At 45.1% G+C, this 25,183-nt stretch overlaps 1 protein-coding gene across 7 annotated transcripts in view; it reads left to right on the plus strand.

Moving 5' to 3' along the window:
- Positions 1-25,183, plus strand: part of SEC14L1 (SEC14 like lipid binding 1) — a 126,699-nt gene that overhangs the window by 19,059 nt on the left and 82,457 nt on the right. For 5 of the 7 annotated variants that reach the window (XM_077834106.1, XM_077834107.1, XM_077834105.1 and 2 more), the window contains one exon: positions 24,901-24,992. The exons of 1 other annotated variant lie outside the window; for it this stretch is intronic. In XM_077834106.1, the coding sequence (XP_077690232.1) occupies positions 24,930-24,992 (63 nt within the window). In that variant the 5' untranslated portion in view covers positions 24,901-24,929. Of the gene's footprint in view, positions 1-21,588; positions 21,698-24,900; positions 24,993-25,183 lie in introns of those variants that run through there. One more of the 7 variants, XM_077834108.1, reaches the window with a different exon arrangement.

The following is a 25,183-nucleotide window of genomic DNA, read 5'->3' on the forward strand; positions in this document are numbered from 1 at the left end:
TTTCCCACGTAACGGCAATTCAGGTTTACAACCAGCTCTAAAAAAGAACCTTTCTGGAAATATATGTACCTGCCACTCTGATTTGCATAGGAATTAAGACGGTGAAGATTGCGGGGTGCAGCCCCTTCCATTCATGTAAACCGCTAATGAGCAGCTTGCCTTCACCCTTTTCTCCCACTGCCCCTACCTACTTTAATGGCTTGTAACATTTAAGGGTGAAGGCAAGCTGCTCATTTGCGGTTTACATGGTAGCCATATGGGAGACCTGTTAGCTTTTCCTGGATTTGAATGCAGCCAATTAAAATAAATGTTACAAGCTTGAGACTTTTCCCATAGAGTTGCTGGAGCATCATCTGGAGCAAGGAGAAACCTCTCTGTTATACATGTTCTAATGTATGTTCTCTGTACCTAGCTGCAGCTGTTAACATATGCTTTGTGCACTGTTCAGGACTTAATCTGTGTGCCGTACAACAGTTTGAGTGACAAGGCAATCCCCCCAGGACTAAAACAAGAAAAAAAAAAATCTCCTGTTAATCATCCTCAAGCTGCAGCAAGCTAAGTAGAACACTTGGCATATTGCTTGTGACACTATGTTGAGCTGCCAGGCGCTGGGGAAAAATGTATGAATTAGGGCTTTTTCCTTCATGCATGCAGGGGGAAGGAGGGGAGGAAATGTCAGATCTCTCTTCCTTTGCCATTTAATACTAAGCACTTTCCATTCTCCATGTACTGTGAAAACATGAATTAAGCCTCACCTCACACCAGTGAGCTAAACCTCATCACCATTGTACAGCTGGAGAAATCAAGTAGAGAGAGGTTAAATAACATGCCCAAGGTCATGCAGTGGCAGAGCTGGGAGTTAAAAGCCAGCAGTCCCTGACTTGCAGCTCCATGTTCAATTCACTAAACCAAGCTCTCTCACTGATGAGCATGAGCCCTGGGGTGAAATCTTGGCCCTACTGTAGACAAATGGCCAGACCCTGGGGTTTTGTAGGGGGGCTGAGGTACAGACTGTGTGAAGCCAAGCCCTGAATAGAATCATAAAGAGTAGGACTGGAAGGAATCTCGAGAGGTCATCTAGTCCAGTTCTCTGGACTCAAGACAGGACTAGGTATTATCTAGAGTCTAGACCATCTGTGCCAGGTGTTGGCCTAAACTGCTCTTAAATATCTCCAAGGATGGAGATTCCCCAACCTCCCTAGGCAGTTTATTCCAGTGCTTAACTAGAAAGGTGAGGTCCCACTTGAGGATTCATTGGATTATACTCTTTTGAATTATTGGACTTTTATGTTTGTTTGTTTCCTGATTACTCTTGGACCCTAGCACCTCAAAAGGGACAGGACTGAAGCTAGGGTTGCCAGGCACCCAGTTTTTGACTGGAACGCCCGGTTGAAAAGGGAGCCTGGCGGCTCCAGTCAACACCACTGACCAGGCAGTTAAAAGTCTAGTTGGCCCAGTGGGGCTCCACAAAGCTCCTGGAAACATGGTGCAGGGGCCAGGCACTCCGCACCTCGAGTGTGCCTCCCTGCCTCGGGTGCTGGCTCCACAGCTCCCATTGGCCGGGAACTACAGCCAATGGAAGCTGTGGGGGTGGTGCCTGTGGGTGCACACTGCACAGAGCCACCTAGGGCCTGGACATGCTGCTCACTTCCAAGAGCAGCATGGAGTCAGGGCAGGCAGGGAGCCTGCCTTAGCCCCGCTGCACTGCCAACCAGGAGCTGCTTGAGGTAAACGCTGCCCAGCCGGAGCCCGCACCCTGAACCCCCTGCCCCAGATCAGAACCCCTTTCCACACTCTAACTCTCTCCCAGACCCCAAACCCCCTCCTGCACTTCAGCCCTGAGCCCCCTCCCACATTCCAAACCCCTCGGCCCCAGATCCACCCCAAAGCCCGCACCTCCAGCTGGAGCCTTCAGCCCCTCTTGCACCCCAGCCCGGAGCCCCCTCCTTCACCCTTAACCCCTCATTTCTGGCCCCACCCTGGTGCCTGCACTCCCAGCTGGAGCCCTCATCCCTTCCCAACCCCCTGCCCTACCCAGCCCAGTGAAAGTGAGTGAGGGTGGGGAATAGCGAGCGATGGAGGGAAGGGGGTGGAGTGAGTGGGGGCAGGGCCTCAGAGAAGGGGTGGGGCAAGGGTTTTCTGTTTTGTGCAGTTAGAAAGTTGGCAACCCTAACTGAAGTGTGTCTGGGCTGGAGGCTCAAACCAATGCTATCTTGTTGCTCACAGAGATGTGCAGCTGGGTGCGTTGTGCCCTGATAGATCATGAAGGGGTACTGCAGGGGTCACAATCCCCAAGGTCACTTCATTGTCCTCCTTCAGACTCTCCTCTACTGTGATGCCCACAAGCATCTCAATAAAGGTTAAGTCGCTGATGTGCTGAGAGTGCTGCCTATCATGCTGACAAGTATGATCTCATTGTTTCCCTGTGGTCCCCTGCTTCATCTGCTGTATCCACCTGTTACCTCATTTTATACTTAGATTGTCAGCTCTTCAGTGTGGGGGTCATCTTTTTGCTCTGTGTTTGTACAGTGCCTAGCACAGTGAGGCTCTAAATTGTGGATGGGGTCCCAAGTAATTAATCATTATAATCAGATTGTGCCACCCTCAGGTGAAGTCTCATCCTATTCCTGGATCCCATAAGTGACATCTCTTGTGGAGTAAGGTACTGCAGCATGTGACTAGGGTGGCAGGATCTGTCCCTAATGGAGCTGGGGCTCGAATCAGATGACCTGGGGGTAACTGACAATCCTGTGATTGCGGTATGCAAACTGCCAAACTTTGCACTGGAGGAAGAGGAAATGTATGTACCTGCCACTCTGATTTGCATAGGAATTAAGAGGGTGAAGATTGTGGGGTGCAGCCCTTTCCATTCATGTAAACCGCTAATGAGCAGCTCGCCTTCACCCTTTTCTCCCACTTCCCCTATCTACTTTAAGAGCTGCTGACCACTAGCCATATGGGAGACCTGTTAGCTTTTCCTGGATTTGAATGCAGCCAATTAAAATAAATGTTACAAGCTTGAGACTTTTCCCATAGAGTTGCTGGAGCACAGAGTTCCCAATCCCTGCTCTGGGGATTCAGCCTTTAGTGGCTGGTACTCTAAACTTCCCACCCTGCTGCTTTAATGAGCCTCTGTGCTTGGCCCTGGTGTGGCACTGCCCACCTCCCATTCAGTAGTGCCTGCCATAGGCTGAGGTGGATTGCTGTCATAATGGCAAGAAGTGCATAGACAATGGAGGTGGCAGGAACTGACTGACGTCTTGAATAAATTCACTGGAGCCAGAGGTATGAAGTCATTAGAGCTGCACCAGTTCATGTCGGGTAAGTTTGGCCCCTGTTCTGGAAAATTGACTTAGTTGTCCAAAAAGTTTGGGAACCACCAACCTCTGGTTGAGGCAAAACATTTCTATTTTTCAAGTAAAGAAACTGCCAAATCAGATACTAATAGTTGGGTAGAATCTGGCCAGCCTACCAATCAGCCCCAGCCCTGGTGTTATATGACACTAGCTTCAGCCACGCACAATCCTCCCACAAGTCTTTGGAAACTTTAGCCTCCAGCTGTCAGGTCTCCTAGCCTCAGTGGCTGGGAGGCAGTGGAGAGGAATGTCCTACAGCATGTGAACAGAGAGCTAGATGGGTCGTTTAAGCAATAGCTTCTCCTAGAGGGCCTCCCAAATCAGGGAATGGCCCTGGAGACCTGGATATGAATGATGCCTCCACACACACCCCTCTTACTTTGTCTACTAAACTCTCCTATTTGCCTCCTGATACTACAATAAATAGGAGCCTTTCAGTAGCGCCTTCTGCTAACTGTAATGAAAATAGGTGTCAGAGTAGCAGCCGTGTTAGTCTGTATCTGCAAAAAGAACAGTGGCACAAGTACTCCTGTTCTTTTTGTAATGAAAATACTTACACTGAGTGGCATTCTAGGTGGCCAAGGCAGTGAGCAGCTCTGCAGCCGGGGGATGGGCTAAATGCCACTGATCATAAAATAAATAGTATCAGCACAAGTGCAGTGCTTAAGAGCAGGAAAGCGGTTCTGTGAATTTTACCAGAGTTACTTGGTAAAATTTCACCATCAGCTGAGGGGAGTGCTTACTGAGAAATTACCCTGATCAGAGATGACTTCTCTTCCCTTGGAGGTCTGCTTTTACTTTCAATATTTTGTTTGTTGCTTTTATTCTGTCCTCCCATCCTCCCCTATTAACCCAGAAAACTGAAGTTAATTTTTTACACTGATTTTTGTGTGTGTGCCCATTTTCTAAGTTTTGCACTAAACACTGATGAAATCCCTGGGAAATTTTAAAAAAAATAAAACCTGCAAATGAAGGGCCTTGTAAATATATCTGTGAGTAGCAATGCTCCCCTTTCAAATGGGCTGAGTGTCAGGTATTTAAAAAGTGTCCTGGTAGAGATTACCAGCGCTACCCCTCCATCCAACTCTGCTATGGGTTTGTCTACGCTTGGAGCTAAGGGTGTGAGTCCCAGCATTGCAGACGTACTCGAGCTACCTCCCTTCTAGCTACCCCATCATTTTTAGCAAGCTGGTGCGAGTTTGTCTATGCAAGCTGGGACTCGCACCCCTAGCTCCAAGTGTAGACATACCCTATGGAGGGGTGCATACAACTATGAGGATCTCACATGTGTACAGGCTACAGTAGGGATCTTACGTACACATACAAACCCATAGAGAGAACACACACACACAATGCTAGGACTGCAGAAATGGGCCCTTACCTGTATCTGAAGATACTGACAAGTGCCAGGCTTGTACTGTGCTTTAATATCTTCTACAGTGAGGAAGATGATAGGAGCAGGCAGGGCTGTTGCATTCTGTGAGCAGGAACCCCATGGGATCTGTCTCACTTCACCAGGATAATGGGAATTGAAAGGCCAATTTTCTCCTTGACTCATCAATACGTTGCTTATACAAACTGCATGGAAGCTATGGCCAGCTTTACAGAATCTCAGAGCAAACAGCGTCAGTGGTGCCTAGCTGGGAAGGGCACTCAAAGGTTGGGTGGCAGCTGCTAAAACTGTGAGTCTGATACATAGTGGGGCTTCCCTGTGAACCACGAGGACTTAGTCCTGCCATCATTCCCACATTGGGCATTCGACCACTTCAACTTAGCGCTGCTGCTGCATGCTGGCCTACCTGCCTACATTTGTGACTAAAGAGCAGCAGAGTTCTGTGCCTCCAGATCCCTGTGCATCAACTTTAATAGCATTAAAAAGGCTCTTGCTATTTCAATAGCAAGGACAGTGAGGGCATTTTTCTGAGGCGTCTGCAGTGGCACGAGCGACTTGCCATGAGCTTTGTGACAGCACTTCATTTGCATTCAAAATCTGTATCCAAATACAATGCACGTGCCTGTGGCATTTGCCTGTATGGTGAAACAGACACTAACGGTCAACCCTCACAGACAACTCACTATTGCAATCACTTCAAAATATCCCTAAGGAACAGGCAGAATGGCCCCCAATGCTTGGGCTGCTGAAAGTCTTAATAGCCCATCTAGCAAAGAGTCTGATCAGCTAAGCAACAATAAAAATCATTCAAGAGTCTGCGCAGGGGAGGAGAAACACAGTGCGTGACCTGTACTTGCACCATAGCCTCTTGCCTTGTTTGTGACGCAGACAGTCAACCCCTGTCCAAGGTATCAGTACAATTTAGTTCAACCTTCAGTTAAGGATCAACCTCTGCTAAGAAGCTGTTTTTAGCTGCTCCCGTGAGAGCTGATTTTAGAATACAGGTCTGGCTGTAGGTAGTATCTTCCTTCAGCAGTAATAAAATCCAACTGTTACAGGAGTGCATTTCTGAACTCCATGAAGTTTGGGCAACCTCAGCCTATTAGTGCAAGCCTCCCATGTCTCTCATCCCATAGGGGAAAGACAGTCTTGTTTGGGGCCTGGGAAGACTGAGCCAGATATGGGACAGAACGAGCCCTTCCAGACATAGGCTACATTTGGCTCATTTGTATAACACGCTGCCAGGATTACACGACAGGAGGGGCCCAATTTTATTTGCCCCACTGCAGTGTTAGGAGGGAACTGTAAGAAAAAAGGGTTTTTCAACTCAGCCTATGAAATCTGCTAAACCAGCAAGTTCGGCCTTTTCACTGAGATGTGATCAGACTTAATTTGACAGTGATTTCTTAAAATATTTAAAGAGCTGCCTGGAATAAACTGATCGCTTCCGAGTAGTGACCTAAATTCCACTAGCTGTAAACTTCATTAGAAAGTGGATTTGTGTTCCTGCCAGGAACAAGGCACTCTGTAATTTCACTGATCTGGCTAAGCCCCTATGCTTTATGAATGCTTCCTTTGGCACAACACAGCACACTACTATCGGAGCTTGTTTGTTCGGAGATGGTTGTGTGTGGTGGGGTTTTTTTTCTCCTCCCAGTAAAAATGCATGATTTGTTTACCAATTGCGCTGTGAAATAGAGGAGTTGAGCCATCTCACTGGTTGTATGGACTCTGATACAACAGCCACAAAGGAAAATGTAGCTTGTGATCATCTTCACCCAGCTGAGAAACTTTTCTCTCCTATCCAAGTTGCCCTCCCCCTCTCTCGGGCCTAGTGTTACAGGGACATGGGAGAGGTGGCCACAGCTCTCGGCAGCTGCCTGGTCATGCAGCTCTGAGTGCTGGCCATAAGGGGTGCCACACAGCCCTGCAAAAAGCTTCTTTTGCCTTTCCCCAGCCCAAAGGACCCCCACCATACTGTACCTCTCTACATCACTTCTAGCCTCTCAACCTAGGAAGCATGGGACTCAGTTTGCATCCACTGGTGCCTACACCTTTCTGTGACCTCTGCCAGCTTTGGCAGCATTCAGTCTGCACTTTTTTAATCTAGATCTAGGCCCACATTTTCAGAAGCAGCCTCTGATTTTTGGGTGCCTCTGTTTTTGAGCACCCAGCTCAAGACACCTCCTTGGGCCAGATTTCCAGAAGCGCTGAATGCCCATAGTTCCCACTGACTTTGACTGGAATGGTGGGTGTTCAGCAGGGTGCCTTATGTTGGGTATCCAAAAATGGAGGTACCTCAAGTCAGAGACTGCTTGTGGAAATGTTGGCCCAAGCTCTAGGCTATCAACGTGACACCTCTCACCAGAAATAAACCCACTCGAAGTGCCCCATTCTCAGAACGGGTAAAGCACAGGCCCTAGTAGCACAACGCCTTGCTGCCTGTCAGTGTGTCTTACCGCTGTCCTGGACCCGGCTCTAGGCGTGAGAAGGTCCCATTCAGTCTTTGGATTCCCTGCTGATACTGTCAGCGAGGATGTGGTTTTTATGCCGTGCATACCTGTGCACTGAGAGGAGTTGTGGGACTCACATTTTACACTGCCTCCAAAGAGGATGATTGCTTTCTGTTACTACTGACCTAGGCTGGGTTTGAACTCTCGATTTGAAAGGGAAAGGCCCTGGAGCCATCCAGTGCACTGACCAATGAGACTCCTGTGACAGTTAGGAGATACATCTGTGTCAAACTAGAAATTCTATTTTGTTTTGGGAATGATTGTGATCTTCCCTATGGATTAGAGCAGGCATATCAAATTCAAATCACCACAAGGGCCACATGAGGACTAGTACATTGGCTCGAGGGCCGCATCACTGACACCTTTTCATATGAAGATACAAAAGCCCCCACCCCAGTGCCGCCCCCACTCGATCCCTTCCATGAGGCCCTGCGCCTGCCCCGCCTCTTCCCACCCCTTCCCCAAAGTCCCCACCCCAACTCCGCCCCCTCCCTGCCCTATTCCAACCCCTTCCCCAAATCCCCGCCCTGCCCTGCCTCTTCTCCACCTCTGGAAAGCGCTGTTTGGTGGCAGGAAGCTCCTGGAGATAGGCCGAGGAGTTGGGACGCGGGGTGGCGGGTGAGGGGAGCTTGGCGGCTGCAGGAAATAACGTGGGGGGGCGGGGAACTTGGCGGGCTGCAGCAAATAACTCCATGGGCCATGTGTTTGAGACCCCTGGATTACAGCATCCATTTTGTAGCAGAGGCTCAACACTTAGTAGACAGACATGAGACAGAGACATTAAGACAGAGCAATCAAGGACCATCAGCACTGAACAGCTCTTCCCTCTCGTGGGTTTTCTGCCAGCAGGGCCATTGGCTTTGTATGTCTCTCTGTTCACAGAAATAGATGGGGGAGGTAGGAGCTGGAGCCTAGACCTTCCCCAGTTTGCAACATATAGGAAAAGAGAGGACAGAGTCAGTGTTAAAAGGGGTATGTTTCTAAGCAAGGGAGGCCTGTCCCTCACCATGTGCAGGAAACCAAGAACTTCCAAGAAGGCAGGGAGAGCTCGGTCAAACCCAGGACTCACAGGGGTGGTGAGCTCAGGCTGAGGGGGATGTGTTGGGGAGTTTGTTGTTTTCCATAGAGCTGTACTTCTCTCTTGTGCTTTTTTAAAGAATAAACTGTGAATGAGCAATTTCTGTGATAAGCCTGCACACCTTGCTTTACAGTCATGTGGTTCCTGAAGAGTGGAACTAGAAAACCAGAGCTCCCACAGCCAGCTGGACTTGAGGGGAAACATCTCTAAACAACTGTGGGTCTTGGGAGGTCTGTACTGGTTCTAGGTTGCTGGACTGTAGGGTTCCACTATCCGAGAAGGATGCCAGACACAGGGTCTGTACCTGGGAGTGCCCAAGAGACCCAGAGCTGGGGACAGCGACCAGTCACTACCCAGACCCAAGGGAGCTTAGAAGCACATGGGATTCAGCAGTTGGATCCAATCACAACAGAGCAGTGTCCACCCTGAGAACATGACTGGACTGGTTTATGACACCTCCCGCTTCCTAATCTCACAGCTGGGGATCATATGAGTAGTACCCTTTCCAGTCTGGGTTGTTGAACATAACACCCTGGTTCCTTTTATGCTGTGACTTCTTGGGTACCCTCTGCCTCCTCTTACATTCTAAACAGTGGAATATATCCACATCTATTATAAAGACCTCCCCACTTTGAGAACTCAACCTCTCTTTGTCCTAGGCATCCTTCTTACAACTGATATCCCTCTCTGGCACAGTTGGGTTGGGGATAACGTGTTTCCTATCCCAGCCCTGATATATACTTGGCAGATGAGCCTGCTCACATATACAAATGATTATTTATATTAAAGTAGCATCAACAGGCCCTGATCTAACCTGGGACCCCATTGTGCTAGGGTTATTACAAATGCAAAATAAGACAGTCCCTGCCATGAAAACTTTGTTCTCTAAATAAGTCAGTTGGTGTGACTGGTCTCTGTGCACAAATTACATACAGCCTTGCAAAATTCTACTCAGCTGGGGCCAATAACGCATTTTGCCCAGAAGTGAATAAAATGTCATTAGTTGCCTCAGTCTCATCATGAAGGACAGATTTATGATGGGGCTGGTAAGTAAGTTTTCATGAGAGATTTTTCAAGGCCGAATCAAAGGGAAAATACCAAAACAGCAGCTTTTTGTACTGACTGTCTCATCTCCTGATTCAGAAGCCTAACGTGAGTTTTATTTGGCTTCTCTGACTCCTGGCACAAAGGAGCCTCAGGTGCAGCAAACCTGGGCTGCTGTCCCCTCCCCCATGTGTATCCCTCTGAAAGGAGCTACAAATTAAAGGCAAAATAAATGCAGATGGGATAACACAGCTCCCCTTGGAGGTAAATTGGCCTTCTCCTTCCCCCAGTAAAGTCCCGTGTGACTGGACTATAAGAGGCACTGTTTTGCCTTACCAATATTATGATGATTAATTTTCATAAGCAAAGGAGGAAACCAGCACTTGAATAAAGAGATAGCGCTGCTGCCATATGGGTCTGTGTTAAACTAATACACTGGATATGAAGCCTGCAGGTGCCCAGACAATGGTTAAATTAATTTTCCATAAATCTGGGCAGTTTTACTAGTTCTTTATTCTCCCCTTGCCTCTAACACAGTTATTGTTGTTTTATTATTTGATGCAAGCTTGCAATAAACTCGTTAATTTCCTTTTGGCTGGATGTTTGCCAGAGGGGCACCCAGTCTAACCTTATGTTACCAGGATAGCTTGCACAGTTTAATCTCTAGCTATCAGGTGGCTTTGTCTTGCCAGCCACAAAGAGCACCCTTTGTTTCTACTCCCATGTCCTACCTCCAGTCTCGGAAGGTCTGAGGCTAGGAAAGTCCTGTTTGTACCGTTTAACCTCTGGGGACACTGTGCCCAGATGGGAGGGGTCTCACAAAAGGTGCTCAGTGCTTAGAGTGTTTCCAATGAGAACACTCCTGCTTGACAAAACAACTTTGATTGCAGAAAATGCAGAAGGCGGATGAGGCTGTTTGGCTCATTTAAGTCTTGGTTCTAGAAGTGGGACAGTGCATTACACTCTCTTTAAAGGAAGACAAATGGTCCCTTTCCCCTTCTACCTGTAATTTTGGTGGCTCGGGGATTCTATTCCCCTGCCTGTGACCTGGCTGCTGTTTCGGCTGTGGGATCCTATCCTTCTGTGATGGGTGTATAGGCTCTTGGATTTTAGCCTGCCTGGGACCAGGCTATTGTGCAGGCTCTGGCATCCCATTCTTCTCTCTGTGACCTGACTCAAATCAAGTAGTTAGTTCAGTCTAACTACTCCTGTGTGTGCTCAGAATTCACTGCAGGTGCACTCATTTATGCCCCTCTCCCAACAGCCTGCCATGCTGTAGCCTGGCTAAAAATGTCTCCCTAAGTGTAACATACCAAAATATATCAAAGCAGCAATTTTCTTCAAAAATGTGATCTCTTTAGTATAGCATGTATCTCTTTCTTTAGGCCGTCTAATCTCTGCCAACAGGACTAAAGATGGGGGAGAATTTTTTTCTATATTTAGCTTTGGAGAAATTGCTATAACTAATCCGGTTTAGGATACTCTATTCTCTTTTATTTTATCTCCCCTACTCAAGTCCTTGTAATGTGACTATAGGGTGCAGTTTGCCAGCTCTCAACCTTTTCTGTTTTTTTTTCCCCCCATGCAGTTGATTAATAACCTCAAAGAATAACACCTACAGCTGTTTCATTTGCAGCTGCTGGGTATGGAGACTAATTACTGACCCTCGGAACCTCTGTCACCCTACTTTGCATGTAAAAGTGCCGATGAATAGGAACTGGCTGAGGAGATGGTTATGGCTCCTGCAAAAATAAAAGGAATGTGATTTCGGTAGTTATTTTCAGCCTTTTCAAATGAAATGTAAAAAGGCCGTTGGGCATCTTTTGTCCATATAAATCTGATCATATCCATGATGTGGTTCGCATGGTACATTGCACCAACTTTTTGCAGTTAGCTAACCTAAATTTGTGTCTTGAAAAATCAAAAATTTAGCAGTGCAGTAACAGGGAAGGATTTATATTAAAACTGTGTAAGTGGAATCTTTAGATGGGGGGCTTGTAAAATGCAAGTCTCCCTATTATCCTACTTATCCAGTTTTTAAGGCACTTCTCAGAATATTCTACCATTCTCAGAACAGTAGATCATGTTTTGTTTAAAACACACATACACACAAGTCAAGACAGGTGGGATTTTGTATCATGGTTCTGGTAGGTCCAAACAACCATAAATATTGGAAGGGTTTGGATCTGGATCCAGGTCTCAGATTACCAGCATGAGCCCATCATGGCTTTCTGCATCTGCCTAAGAAGTTATAAGAATGGCCATTCAGGGTTAGACCCATGGTCCATTTAGCTCAGTATCCTGTTTCTGACAGTGGCCAGTGGCAAAAACTTAAGAGGGAATGAACAGAACAGGCCAACAATCCATGGTCCATCCCCTGTTGTCAAGTCCCAGCTTCTGGCAGTCAGAGGTTTAGGGACACCTAGAGCATGCAGTTGCATCCCTGGCCATCTTGGCTAATAGCCACTGAAGAACTTATATAAATCTTTTTTGAACCCACTTGTAGTCTTGCCCTTCACAACATCCCCTGGCAACAAGTTCCACAGGTTGACTGTGTGTTGTGTGAAGAAATACTTCCTTTAGATTGTTTTAAACCTGCTGCTTATTAATTTCATTGGCTATCCCCTAGTTCTTGTGTTATGTGAAGGGGTAAATAACACTTCCTTATTCACATTCTCCCCAACATTCATCATTTTATAGACCTCTATCATATCCTCCCTTAGTCATCTCTTTTCTAAGCTGAACAGTGCCAGTCTTTTTCATCTCTCCTCATATGGAAGCTGTTCCATACCTCTAGTCATTTTTGTTGCTCTTCTCTGTACCTTTTCCAATTTTTTTAAGAGATGAGGTTGTGACACTGGTGGACCAGGTGCCCGCTCATGGCAAGGCCCACGCCTCACTGAACATTGACAAATGCATAGCTGATAACCTGTCTTGCTTACCTATGTGCTAGTATCATCAAAATAGATATTAGATCTTACGTTGATAAGAATGTGTTGAGAGTTTTTTTTATAATGCTTGTAGGAGGCTGCATGTATTGATCTCACTTGTAACTTCTATAGTCCATGGTATAAAGTTACATTGAGTATTTGCATTGTAAACCTCTGTAATTGGGTAACTCACCAAACAGGAAAAGAAGCATTAATTAAAGTACAGTGCTCATCCTGCATACAAGATAGCCCACTGGTGACAGATGAGGTATTGTGTAGCATCAAAGGACAGAGGCCCTGCTGATTGCATTCCTAACTCCCTCCAGGAAGGAGAGACCTACACATGAACTCATCTCATCAGTTTGGACTCTGCAGTGGAGGGGATAAAAGTCCCTGACAAGGAGAAACTGATTCTCTTTCATGCTGTCTGGACTTTGAGGGGCAATGATTCCTAAACATAAGCAAAGAGATCCCCATGCTGCTTGGCATGGGTTAGCTCTGAAAGGCGTTTTGAATTGACCAATTTCTACATCTGTCACCTTTTGAGTTACACAAATGAGTTTCAGTCTGTTAGATACACTTTCTTTAACCTGTAAATAATGCTATTATTCCTTTTTCCTAATAAAAATGTAGTTAGTTTATTACAGGATTGGCCACAAGCATTGTTTTCGTGTGTGATCTAGGGTATAAATTGATCTGGGGGAAGTGGCTGGTCCCCTGGGATTGGAAGTAAACTGAATATTTTGTGATTTTTTTTTTGGTGTATATATATCACATAGTCCAAATTGTCTGGGTGGCAAGATACACTGGAGTGTGCAAGGGGACTGTCTGTGATTCCATGGTAAGACTGTTAAAGTAATCCAGGAGTTCACATTTGTTACTGGGTTGGTGAAATGTAATTATAGAACTCACAACCAGTTCGGGGTGTCTGCCCTACTTTTGACAGTCTGCCCTGAGGTTGGTACTCTCAACCATGAGCCATTTCAGACACTGTGGCAAGAGCAACCAGAACTGCATGCAGTATTCAACATGTGGGTGTACCGTGGATTTATATAGTGGCATTATGATATTTTCTGTCTTATTATCTATCCCTTTCTTGATGCTTCCTAGCCTTCTGTTAGCTGCTTTGACTGTCACTGTACACCGAGTAGATGTTTTCAGAGAACTATCCACAATGACTCCAAGATCTCTTTCTTGAGTGGGAACAGCTATTTCAGAACCCATCATTTTTTATGTGTAGTTGGGATTATGTTTTCCAATGTGTATTACTTTACATTTATCAATATTGAATTTCATCTACTATTTTCTTGTCCAGCCACCCAGTTTTGTGAGAGCTTTTATAACTCTTCACAGTCAGCTTTGGACTTAACTAGCTTGAGTAATTTACTATTATGGCAAACTTTGCCACCTTACTGTTCACCACCTGTTCCAGATCATTTATGAAATGTGGAACAGTGCTGGTCCCCAGTACAGATCCTTGGGGACCCTGCCATTTACCTCTCTCCATTGTAAAAACTGGCCATTTATTCCTACCATTTGTTTCCTATCTTTTTTAACCAGTTACTGATCAATGAGAGGACTATCTGCCTTATCCCATGATTGCTTACTTTCCTTAAGAGCCTTTGGTTACATTCCAGTTCCTAGCTTACAGGTATGAACATAATAAAAACCTCCAGAAAATTGGACCCTTTGTTGACCGCCACAGTAGAGAGACCAAGGACCAAATGGGCCATAGTTGCTAAATATATTCTCTCTTGTCTCTAGAGAAATGGAACCAAGTTTTCTGTGGATGTAACTTCAATGGAGTTATGCCAACACTTACTTTGTCCTCATTTCTCTGGAGATGAGTGTTCAATCTTTGACCAGTAAGGAGGCCAAATTGCAATGGTAGTTTCTATTATGTGGCACGGTAATCAAAATAGTTACACAAGCAGAGAATCTGGGCTATGATCTCTCTAGGTCAAAGCTGAGGAATGTTGCTGTGGTGGGTGTGGACAAATTTGCAGAGCTGCTTCCCATGCTGTATCAGATCTGTGGGTGAAGAGAGAAGTACAGTTTCCAGTGTCCTCTGCGTAGCCCCTTTTATTAACATTAAACTCATTGAGTCTGCAATGGAAAAAATTAAATGGGATGAACGTCTGCCTCAAATTATGCTTTCTATTCAGGCTGCTGCTTCTGCAAGTCTGTTACAATCTTACTGTGTCATGTTTTCTTTGTTTAATCTCTAAAATGCAGGCACTGCTATGGAGCACAATGAGGTTTCCTCTGTCTAATGAAGACAAATTAAAGTGGACTGAGCGTGTATATCAAAAAATGGGATTGCCTTGGTACAAGACTAGAATTAATGTGAACAGTTCTGCTGATCACAAACTAGGAGCATTTATTTCCAGTGGCTTGGGAATAGCATCGTGAAACTTATGCTTCTAAAGAGATTGTTGAATGAAAGTTGCTAACAAAGGCCTGGTCTACACACAGCATTCCTCTAACTATATTTACCTGCATAACTATTTTGATTCAGAGTATGACTTTTTTAAAAAATGAAATAGTTATACAGCGGCAACTCCTAGCATGGACACAATTATACCAGTATAAACGTGCCTTCTACTGGTATTATCTATTTCCCTTCTTGTATGGAATAAGCTATGCAACTATAAGCATCTTTACAGCAGAATAACTGTGCCCACACAAGAGTAGACAACCTCTACAGGCTCAATCCAGCTCCTTGGAAGTCAATGAAAAAGCTCCCATTGACTTTAAGGGGAGGTGGATTGGGATCTACATGCAAAGAAGTTGACCATCAAATAGCTGGATTTTACGGGTAATTTTTAATATTGCACATTATTTATTCTATTAATGCGATGGGATTGTTGTTTATTACTATGTCTATGCTATTATAAAAATGCAAGACACTTTACAGGCAAATAGGGACGATAACTACACCCTGAATAGCTTACAACCTCAGAGCCTGATTTAATGCCAGTTGAAGTCCATGGGAGTCTTCCTATTGACTTCAATGGGTGCTTGGATTGGGCCATAAGGGCCTGATCCAGCAGTGTGCTCCCCCCAGCATTGGTCCTTATGTCTTCATGCAATCCCATTAACTTCTTCCTTTCCATACCCGCAAACCCAGTTACTAAGAGGGATGTTAAACAGCCTTTTAGATTTATTTTGAAAGGATTTTAGTTGAGCTTTGCATTTTCAGAACCACTTAATCAAGAAGCATGTTTTTCAAATGACTGACAAGTGTCATTTGTTAGTTTATTAGACAAAGGCAGCCCCTGAGTCCCTATCTGAACTGAGGACTGGATGGCCCAGTGACTAGTAATTGGCGTTTCACCTCTAGGTAACCGGTTGTCACCCAGGTCACTTTTTGTCATTTGATGGCTGTTCATTCACGTATGTGAACAGACTTGGATAGCTGAGAGCAGTTTCCAGGGACAGCACTCTCACATCATTCACCCACCACCAAGTCTGGCACTAACTGACGCCTTTCTTGGCAGTCTCCGTATAGATGCCAAGAACTAACACTCACAGAAAGTGAACTAACTTCTCTCCCCTAGAGTGTGTCCCTCCAGTTCAATACAGATGCACATTGGTGGAGCAGTGAGGGGAAATTTATGAAGTCCCTTCCAAGGAACTACTGGCTAGATTTTTCAAAGGCATTTAGGTCTCTGTTGGTGCAGGTAGGTTCAAAAGCACCTAAGAAAGTTAGTGGCTATGTCCCATTCAAATCAATAGGATGTAGGCACCTAACTGTTTATGCGCTTTTGAAAATCCCACTAGGCACCTTCCTGCTTCTTTAGGCACGTAAATATCCTTGAAAATCTGGCCCTACCTGCTTTTGGTTAAATATGGGAAATCGGAACCTGATTCTCTTCTCAGTTACAATAGCTTGGTGCTGGTGTAATTGCATTGATTTGAATGGAGCAACTTCTGAGTTACAGTGATATAAGAGAGATCAGAGTCAGATTCTGAAGGTACATCTACACTGCAAAAAGACCCTATCGCAGCAAGTGTCAGATCCTGGGACAGATGACTCAGGCTTGCGCTGCAGGGCTAAAATAGCAGTGTAGATGTTCCTGCTCGAGCTGGAGTCTAGGCTCTGAAACCCAGCAAATCAGTTGATCCTGGCTCTGAGACACGCCGCTGTGTTTTTGGCAGTTACTGCCAGTGTGGCATCCTGCACCAATATTAAAATCCCTATATAAGTGAAAAATCGTCCTCCTTTTGCATCACAAACTCAGTGATTCTTTCCCTTCACACTGCAAAGCAGACTTGCTCCAGTATCTCACACGGATAATTGCGGGATGAAATCATATTGATTGTGTCACAGATGCTGCTGAGGTTAATTTCTCCATGAAGTCTGTGCTATCAGCCTCCTGAGTGTTCTCACAGATGGGTGAGGCAGTGAATGTCAGATCTGATGCTTAACCAAGAATATGCGCTAGCCCCCTTCTCATCCTGTTTTCATTATTTACGATGCCAACAGATTCCTTCCTGCTGCACTAGCCCTGTTTGTTATGAGTACTGACTTTAAATTCCATATAGGAGGCACTGTATAAATGGAATAGATTTGTTACACTCACTGTGGTCACATGCTTATCCTGATTCATACATTTCATGAATCAGAACTTGGTCCTATATGCCAATACTGGTTTGCGTAAATCTTAGCATGCTATTGGCATCTGTGCTGTGACGTAGGTCAATGGAGTCAGAGTGCTGGCAGCTGAGCCTAACTGGCTTCTGAATCAATTTTCCGATAAGTAATTTGAGAGCAAAAGCAAAAAGCCTATTGCCAACTGTTAGTGACTCAGGACACCAAGACCTAAGGCTCCAGGGCGCAAGTTTCTCTAAGACTAATATTAGCCCAGTTCTCAGTCATGTGAGTGCTAGATAAATGTTACTGTAGTTGAAGTGTTCAATGAGCTACTAGTTAGCAGCGTGATCCAATGGATCAGTGACCAGCTTAAATTTCAAATGAGCTGGGTTCTTGTCTTGGCTCTGCCACAGATTCATTGTGTGACCTTAAGTGTAACATTTTATGGGCCTCAATTTCCTCCTCTGTAAAATGGGGATAATAAATACCTTCCCTGCCTTTGTACAGTACTTTAAGATCTCCACATGAAAAGTGCTACGTTCTCACTCTCTCTTTCCAATCCTCTCACTCTCTCTTTCCAATCCTCCCCCAAAACTCGCTTCTTCCGTTAAGTCTTTAAAAATTCATACACCTCCTCCAGATCATCCCATCACAGCGTGCACTTGTAGGCTATGTCTACGCTGCAGTCAGGAGGGATGATTGCAGCACAAGGAGGCATACCCAAGCTAGCTTTGAATCAGCTTGCTAAAAATAGCAGCGTAGTGGCAGCAGCATGGGCTTGTTGCCTGAGTATGTACCCAGGGTCCTGGGTGAGACTGTACGCCAGCAGCTATCCTGTGCTGGTGCCCAGGCTGTGGCTACACTCCATTTTTAGCAAGCTGGCTCAATCAAAGCTAGCTCAGCTATGCCCACTCATGCTGCAATCACACCTCTCTATTGCAATGCAGGTATACCCTTTACGTCTAAATTGTTTTGTCACGTGTGAACCAGAATGCTAGTTCACTTGGACGCAGACCATGTCTTATTAATTGTTTGTCAATCATCATGCTAATTTTACCTGAGAGAGGAGTGCAGGATTGGGGCCTTTTTGTGATTTCTGGGGGCTTGAGAACTGGATTCTGTTCTCAGTTACATCAGTGAACATCAGTTATTCCACTGACTTACCTGCAGTTACTTTTGATTTACACCAGCATCTCTGAGATCAAAATTGGATCTTTTAGTTTGTAGCATTTTAATTTATTTAGGGTTTAGCAATCAGAACTTGCATCTGTCTGCGATCTGTCCTGCTGAGCATTATTCACAACTTCCCTCTTTTTTGCTATTTTAACACAACAGCAGCAAAGACAGAAGTTGCTTTTCAGTGTTTAGCAAAGTATAATTGAATTCTTACCCTGACTCTGTGATTTGTAATGAAAGGCAAGGACAAGGTCCATCCCTGGTGAAACTCCATGAACTTTTGTGGAATTATAAAAGATTAATTTTGGCCACAAGCTGTTTTATATGTGCCGAGAAAATCACAGCACACTGCTCTTGATCAATTTCACTTTAGGGTAACCATTATTTATTAATAATGTATCCTACGTCAACAATTCCCATTGACTCCAGTGAGAATATTGCCTGAAAACAGAGTAAATAACTGTTGTGTAATCAGAATACATAACACTGGAGAATGTAGTCTGAGAAACACATTCACGTGATGGGGAGTGACCTTATATAACGCACACAGGGTTTAACTTCCTTCTGTGCCTAGTAAGCCACATCCCTTAAGTGCTAAAAACATTTGTTGTGTCGTACTTTCAATCTGTATCCTCTAGGCTTCAATCCTCCTGTTCCTTTTCTTACGCATGAAAAAGACCTTTCTTCACAACCTTTCATAAGACACTTCAGTTTGCTGTTTCTTAATTCACATCCTTTCTAAAGACTCACTTCTGTGATGCCCATAAGCAGTGAGTCAACAATAATTATAAATCATATATTAATAGTAATATATTTTTTTTAAAAACTGAGTGAGTCCTTCCTTTGTGTCAGTCTTGCTAAACTGTAGTCTTCAGTGTAGGGACTGATATTTTTTTTATTTGTACATTGCCAAACACAATGTAAGCACTTAAAGAATACATTAATGACTTCTTCCCCTTTCACCAAAGACAACCTAGTTCCTTTATTTCTTTTTTTAAAAAGCCACTTTAGTGCAGATTTACTGCTTGTATTCTGGAATTGGGGGAATTGCACTAGAACTTAAATTACACAGAATCTAATGAGCTAAAATTTCTGAGTAAAGAGGACCATACAGTGGAAGCTGTATGGAGGCAAATTCCAAATGCTAAGAACATAGATATACTAATAGGATTATTTTACTGGTCTTCATATCAAGAAAAGGATATTGGGTGCTAGGGTTGCCAATTTTGGTTGGAGGTATTCCTGGAGATTTCATCACATGACATAATCTTTAATGAAAGATTATTCTATAATACCTGGAGACTCCAGGCCAATCCTTGAGGGTTGGTAACCTTATTAGGCACACAATACCGAGGACAATAAAAAAGCCAACTAAGTCTAATAACACAGTATTGCCAGGTGACTTTACCTGTGTGCACGTAAAAGTGGTCAAATGCTGCAGTGGGAAAAGGTTTAGAGAAGCAGTTTCTCAACACCTTAAATAACTGCTTCTTGTAACAGCTAATATGAGAGAACAGCAGAGGAGAGGCTATTAGTGACTTAGTCTTAAATACCACACAGGTTCGTTCAAAAAATAACTATAGTTGAATCACTAATTAATAGTGATCAAAATATAATTAAGGCCTCAGGGAAGGAATTGTACCAAAAATATTACCGTGGCACTTTAGAAAGAGGGATTTCAAAAATACAAGGAAGCTAGTCAAAAAGGCTCTTGAATGTCCAAAGTGAGGAAATTAAGATCCTTGAACAGCATGGAGGTCATGTAACCATTCCATAATAGAATTCCAGTGGGCACACACAGAATCTGGCCCCTAATTGCTAAGTTATTATTGTAAAGCACATTAGGATACCTTGAGTGGAAAAACCACTACAGAAAACCAAATTGTATTTCTTGCTCTGGGCACGTTACAGATGATATGGTTATCATTATAAACTTGCAGTGAGACAGCTCTCTCCCAGCGATCCACATCTGTAGAGCATCCCAGCCTCTGTAATTGCTGGCTGAATAAAGATAGAACAGCTAATCAAAGCCAGGGAAAGATGAGTGCTATTGGAGTGATTGGGGGGAGGGGTGAACAATGTGTGCCCTCTTTAAATGGGAGAGCATCCATTCTGTAATCAATTTACTATTGGTGGCAAACCAGCCTTCATAGAATTTTATGTTGATAACATCAGGAAACTGAAAGTCAGAGGAGAGTTTTATTCCAGATTCATTTTATTATGAGGGGAGATACTAGGAGGGGATGGCTAGGTGGTCTAAGAGACAGGGTTTAACACTAATAAATTTATTTTTCAGTTGAAATAATGTCTTAGGCCTGAGTCCTGCAACGAAGCGGGGCGGTGATGCAGGCAAGGGTTGGGGCAGTTTGCAGAGCCACCTGCCCTCAGATATGCCGCCACTTCCACTAGCCACCCTGCTGGAGCCTGCACCCCAAACCCCCTCCCACACCCTGCCCCAGCCCCCTCTAGCACTCAAACTCCCTCCCAGAGCCTGCACCCCCTCCTGCATTCCAACCCCCTGCTCCAGCCTTGAGCCCCCTCCCACACCCAAACTCCCTCCTAGCCTGCACCCTGAACCCCCTCCTGCACCCCAACCCCCTGCCCCAGGCTCAGCCCGGAGCTCCCTCCTACACTCCGAACCCCTCGGCCCCAGCCCAGAGCCCGCACCCCAACCTCCAGCCCAGCGGTGAACAGAAGCGGGGGCTGGAGTGAACGGGGGTGGGGCCTTAGAGAAGGGGCGGGGGCTTGGGGAAGGGGTGGGGTGAGGGTGTTTGGGTTTGTGCAATTAGACAGTTGGCAACCCTAGATGAAACTTGGAGGTACGCAAGACTAATCAGACTCCTGAAAGGGGTACAGGAGTCTGGAAAGATTCAGAGTCACTGTCCAAGGCGGATCCCCAGCCTGACCCCCGTATCTAGACCCCTTGCCGAGCTGCAGCAGGAGGCCTCCCAGCCTCAGTGCAGGTGCCTGCTGCAGTTTGTCTGTGCTGGGGGTGGGACTCTCCCCTGTATTGCTATTATTCCTAGTGTAAAAAGAACAGGAGGACTTGTGGCACCTAAGAGAATAACAAATTTATTTGAGCATAAGCTTTCCTGAGCTACAGCTCACTTCGTGGCATGCATTCCTGGTGTCTTTACATGCTGGTTAATGATGGGGAGGGGCTGCAAAGGGGCAGGCTGGGGCTGAGCGACTGGAGCGCCCCCTCCCGTCTAGTAGCACAGCTCACTGCTGCATGCTGCCAGCCTGAGGGCAGCAGGGCGAGACCTCCCTCCGCCAATCATACCAGCGCATGCGCAGGATCGGACAGCCGGCCAGATCGTCACTCCGCCTGGCTCCTCAGCCGCGCACGCGCAAAAGTGCAAAGCCAGACTGTCCCGTGCTGTGCCTAGACTGGCCTAGGATGCGCACGCGCAATACTTAACGGAGTGTGCTGTGTTTGCGTGTCTGCAGGCCGCGCATGCGCACGCGTTGGCAGGTGGCCAGGCCCCTCCTTCCCCCTGTCACTAGTATCAGCAGGCGGCCGCTGCCTCCTCCCCGGAACCGGCCGGCGGCGGTGGCTGCGCCCGGAGCCGACATGAGGCCAGAACCCCGCCGGTCTTTGTGACAGGAGGTGAGTAGGTGGCACCGACCGGCACCCCAAAGCTCCGTTCCCTGCCGCGCGCCCCCCCTTTTTTCCCCCCTCATCCCTTCCCCTACGCCGTCCGCGTACCCCCCCCCCGACCCCTCTCCCATGCCCCCCCCCCCCCGCATCCCCGACCTCTCCACTGCCCCCTTGCTCCTTGCATCCCCTACCCTGGCCCTATTCCCCTACGTCTGTGCCCCTCTCCAAGCTGTGCCCCCGCCCCTCTCCAGGCTGTGCCCCTATCTTTACCCCTTTCCACCCTGCCCTGGTACCCCCACACTTCTCCACCCTGTACCCCTACCTCTGCCCCTATACCGCTACATTTGTGCACGCTGCCTCTTCCTGCTTCCCAGAACCTACTCACCCTCTTTTACTTTCCCAGAGCCCTGCTTTCTCAGTGGCCTCCCTCTCTGCTGTCCGTTATTTTTACTTCTCTACCCCCCTTCACACTGCTTCCCCCTGCTTGGGTCCCAGTAGAGTTTAACCTTCTTCCCATCATCCTGTAGATTTCCTGCCCCCCCCCCCCCCGCGCTAGCTCATAGCTTCTCCTTAGAATCCGTTTGCTGCTTCCCCCAGTTTTCTTCCATGTCCCGAGTCCCCCTCTGCTTCCCTGTTTGTTCCCTGCTCTCTGTTAATGCTTTCACGCGGCTCTGTTGTGCTTACACTCCCTTTCCGTAAAGGAAGGGGAGGAAACAAAGGGTACAATCTCTCTCTTCTCCCCCCCCCCTTCCGTCTTTTCTGATTGCTTCTGCTACTTCTTCCCGTACTTCTCCTTTTACCTCTCCTGCCTGCTTTAGATGCTCGCTCCCTCCTCCCCCCACCCCCCATTGGGCATCCTAAAGAAGCAACTTTTTTCCCTCCAGCTTTCTCTGTCTAGCTCCAGCTCTCCCAAGTATTCTGTCCCTCCCCCTCCCCTAGCTTCTGGAAGGGGGTGGGGGGAATATATCCATATCTGGAGAAAGCATATCTTTCTCCCTCTGGTCAGAGACTACTGACACCTTCCCCAATTTAAAGATGATACTTGCCTTCACTTTAGGGACCAGAGAGCTTCTTCACTGTAGACAGAAGCACTAAAATGTCAGATAAACTATTACTTTGAAAATCTTTCCAAGCTTTCTCTAAAACTCAGTCTTGAGAGTCTTGTAGTTTGGTGGGAAAGCAGCTGTGTTTTGAAGATGTTATGTCTCTGTTGATTTGTACGTACATTTTGTTCCATTAAGGTGCTTTTGATAAAGCCCAGAAAGACACTTTTGACTTCAGATAAATTTGTCTTAAATGTCTCTCTTGAGGGAAAAGAATCTTCCCTATCTGTCCATTTTCTTTACAGTTATCTAGGTTTTGTAGCTTTCAATCATTTGTCAAATAGCTTTAAGGTGTCTCTTGTTTCAGATGAGGTTTTTTTTGTCCCCAGTATTCCTTGGCTTTAGAATCTTACCAAATACTTGTTTAACATATAACTTAAAACCTCTCTTGGAAGAGACTGTTAATGTTCCTTTGGTATTTTGAGGCTGGTTTAGTGGAGAGGCTATGAGTTATACGTTTGAATCGTTTAGTTAAATCTTGCTATAACAATAGAAACTGTTTTCCACAGACTTTAGCAGGTATTACTTTGAGACCTGTTATGTACATGAGACTGCCACGTTCATTCTTCTAAAAGCAGACTAAGAACTATCCTAGCTCATGTCTAGAAGACCTGGCTTTATAATTGTTGCCTTTTCCTTTAAATCTGTATACTGAGTCAATTCAACTAACCAAGCAAGAATATATTATACAGATTTCCAATCTGTAATGGAAAACAGTGCTGAAGTTCTACACTGCAAATGGATTTGTAATTTTTAATTCAGAATTAAAAATTAAACATTATTTATTACTGCACTTTCAGATATTTTAAAATAAATCCAGAGCGTGACTGTAGATGGATGAATTCATCACTTGAATAAATCTTTTGCCAGATTATCTGTCTCATTCTTTTTTAGCATTTGTTGCTTCATGTTTCTGTTAAGTGAGACTTCTGTCCACTGTACTGTTCATCTGAAGTTGATGAGTTTGTGGAAGTAATATAGACACTGTTTAAGAGCATATTAGTATTAATGAGAAATATGGCTGTTCAAAGAAGTTAACATTGCATGTATGTCTTAAATCTGGCTAGCAGCCAATATTTTCATCCAAGGGTACTGATGCCAGTATTTATTAGTATGCATTCAAGAAAGAACTTGATGGACCAAATTCATTGCTGGTGTAAATGAACATACTTGCTTCTGCTTATGCCTGCAGTGAATTTGTCTGTGTGTGTATTAACATATCCATAGTTTACTTAACTTATTTCCTTCTCCCTCATCAGCAAGTTGGTCCGTCAGCACTTTGTATTCCTTTCATGCTTGAAAATAGTGAAGGATACTCTAATCCTATTTACACATAATACATTATTTCAGAGGAAAAAGCATCTTTTAAACGTTTTGAGATTTTACACGTTATTAGAAAATGGAATTCAGGGCCTTGTATCTTAATTGTTTTAAATTATCCCTTCAGCAATCTGAGAGTCAGAATGGGGGATTATAATAATATACCATGAATTGTGAGTTTTGCAGGGTTTTGTACAATGGGAGGGGACTGTGTGGCTAACCTGGACAGAGCTTTTTGCATCTAACAGTATGTGCCAATAGTCATGAGACTTCTTGTAATGCTCATTTGTGAATGAGTGGTTTTGAAATGTCCCAACAGTATGTTGCTAAAATGGTAGAATGAGAACATACCAATTTGCTGCTTTTTTTTTTTTTAAAACATTTTGGAAGCACTTAAAATATAGATGCTGTCTAAATATATATAGTTGCTCAGACCCTATAGTAGGGTGGTAAGTGAACTTGTATATTACACTCTTAATAACAAACCCAAAACCTGCAAACTCGTGAACATCTGTAGCACTTCTATCACAGTACGTGTGTGTGTGTGTGAGAGAGAGAGAGTAAAAAAAAAAAAAAAAAAAAAACGCAAGCAAAGAAATTTTTATGGTGGCACATCAGTATAATTTACTTCAGCTATAAGCTCAGCAGAAAAGTTTCAGCTGGTGTTAAATACTCTGTTGCCACTGCAATCTTCATGATGTAGGTTACTGTACGTGAGGAGATGAGCAAGGAATCTCTCTCATAAACTAACAACATGTGACAATGACATTTTAAAAATTTGTTTTTCAGGTCTGAATAGTTCTTATTAATCTGAAACCATGGTGCAGAAATATCAATCCCCCGTGCGGGTGTATAAACACCCCTTTGAGTTAATTATGGCTGTAAGTATCACTTCTTAAACTGTAATTTTCTTACTTGAATATTATTACTTGTATTGCTGAAGTGTGGTCAGGGCTTCTTTTGCTAGGTCCTGTACAGAATACAGAGTACCTGCCTTGAAGAACTTATATTTTGCTTGTCTTCTTAGACTATAAGTGGTAGGAGGGAGAGGAAATGCCAAACATTCCCCAAA

Source organism: Eretmochelys imbricata, chromosome 14, assembly GCF_965152235.1.
Source record: "Eretmochelys imbricata isolate rEreImb1 chromosome 14, rEreImb1.hap1, whole genome shotgun sequence".
Taxonomy (NCBI): domain Eukaryota; kingdom Metazoa; phylum Chordata; order Testudines; family Cheloniidae; genus Eretmochelys; species Eretmochelys imbricata.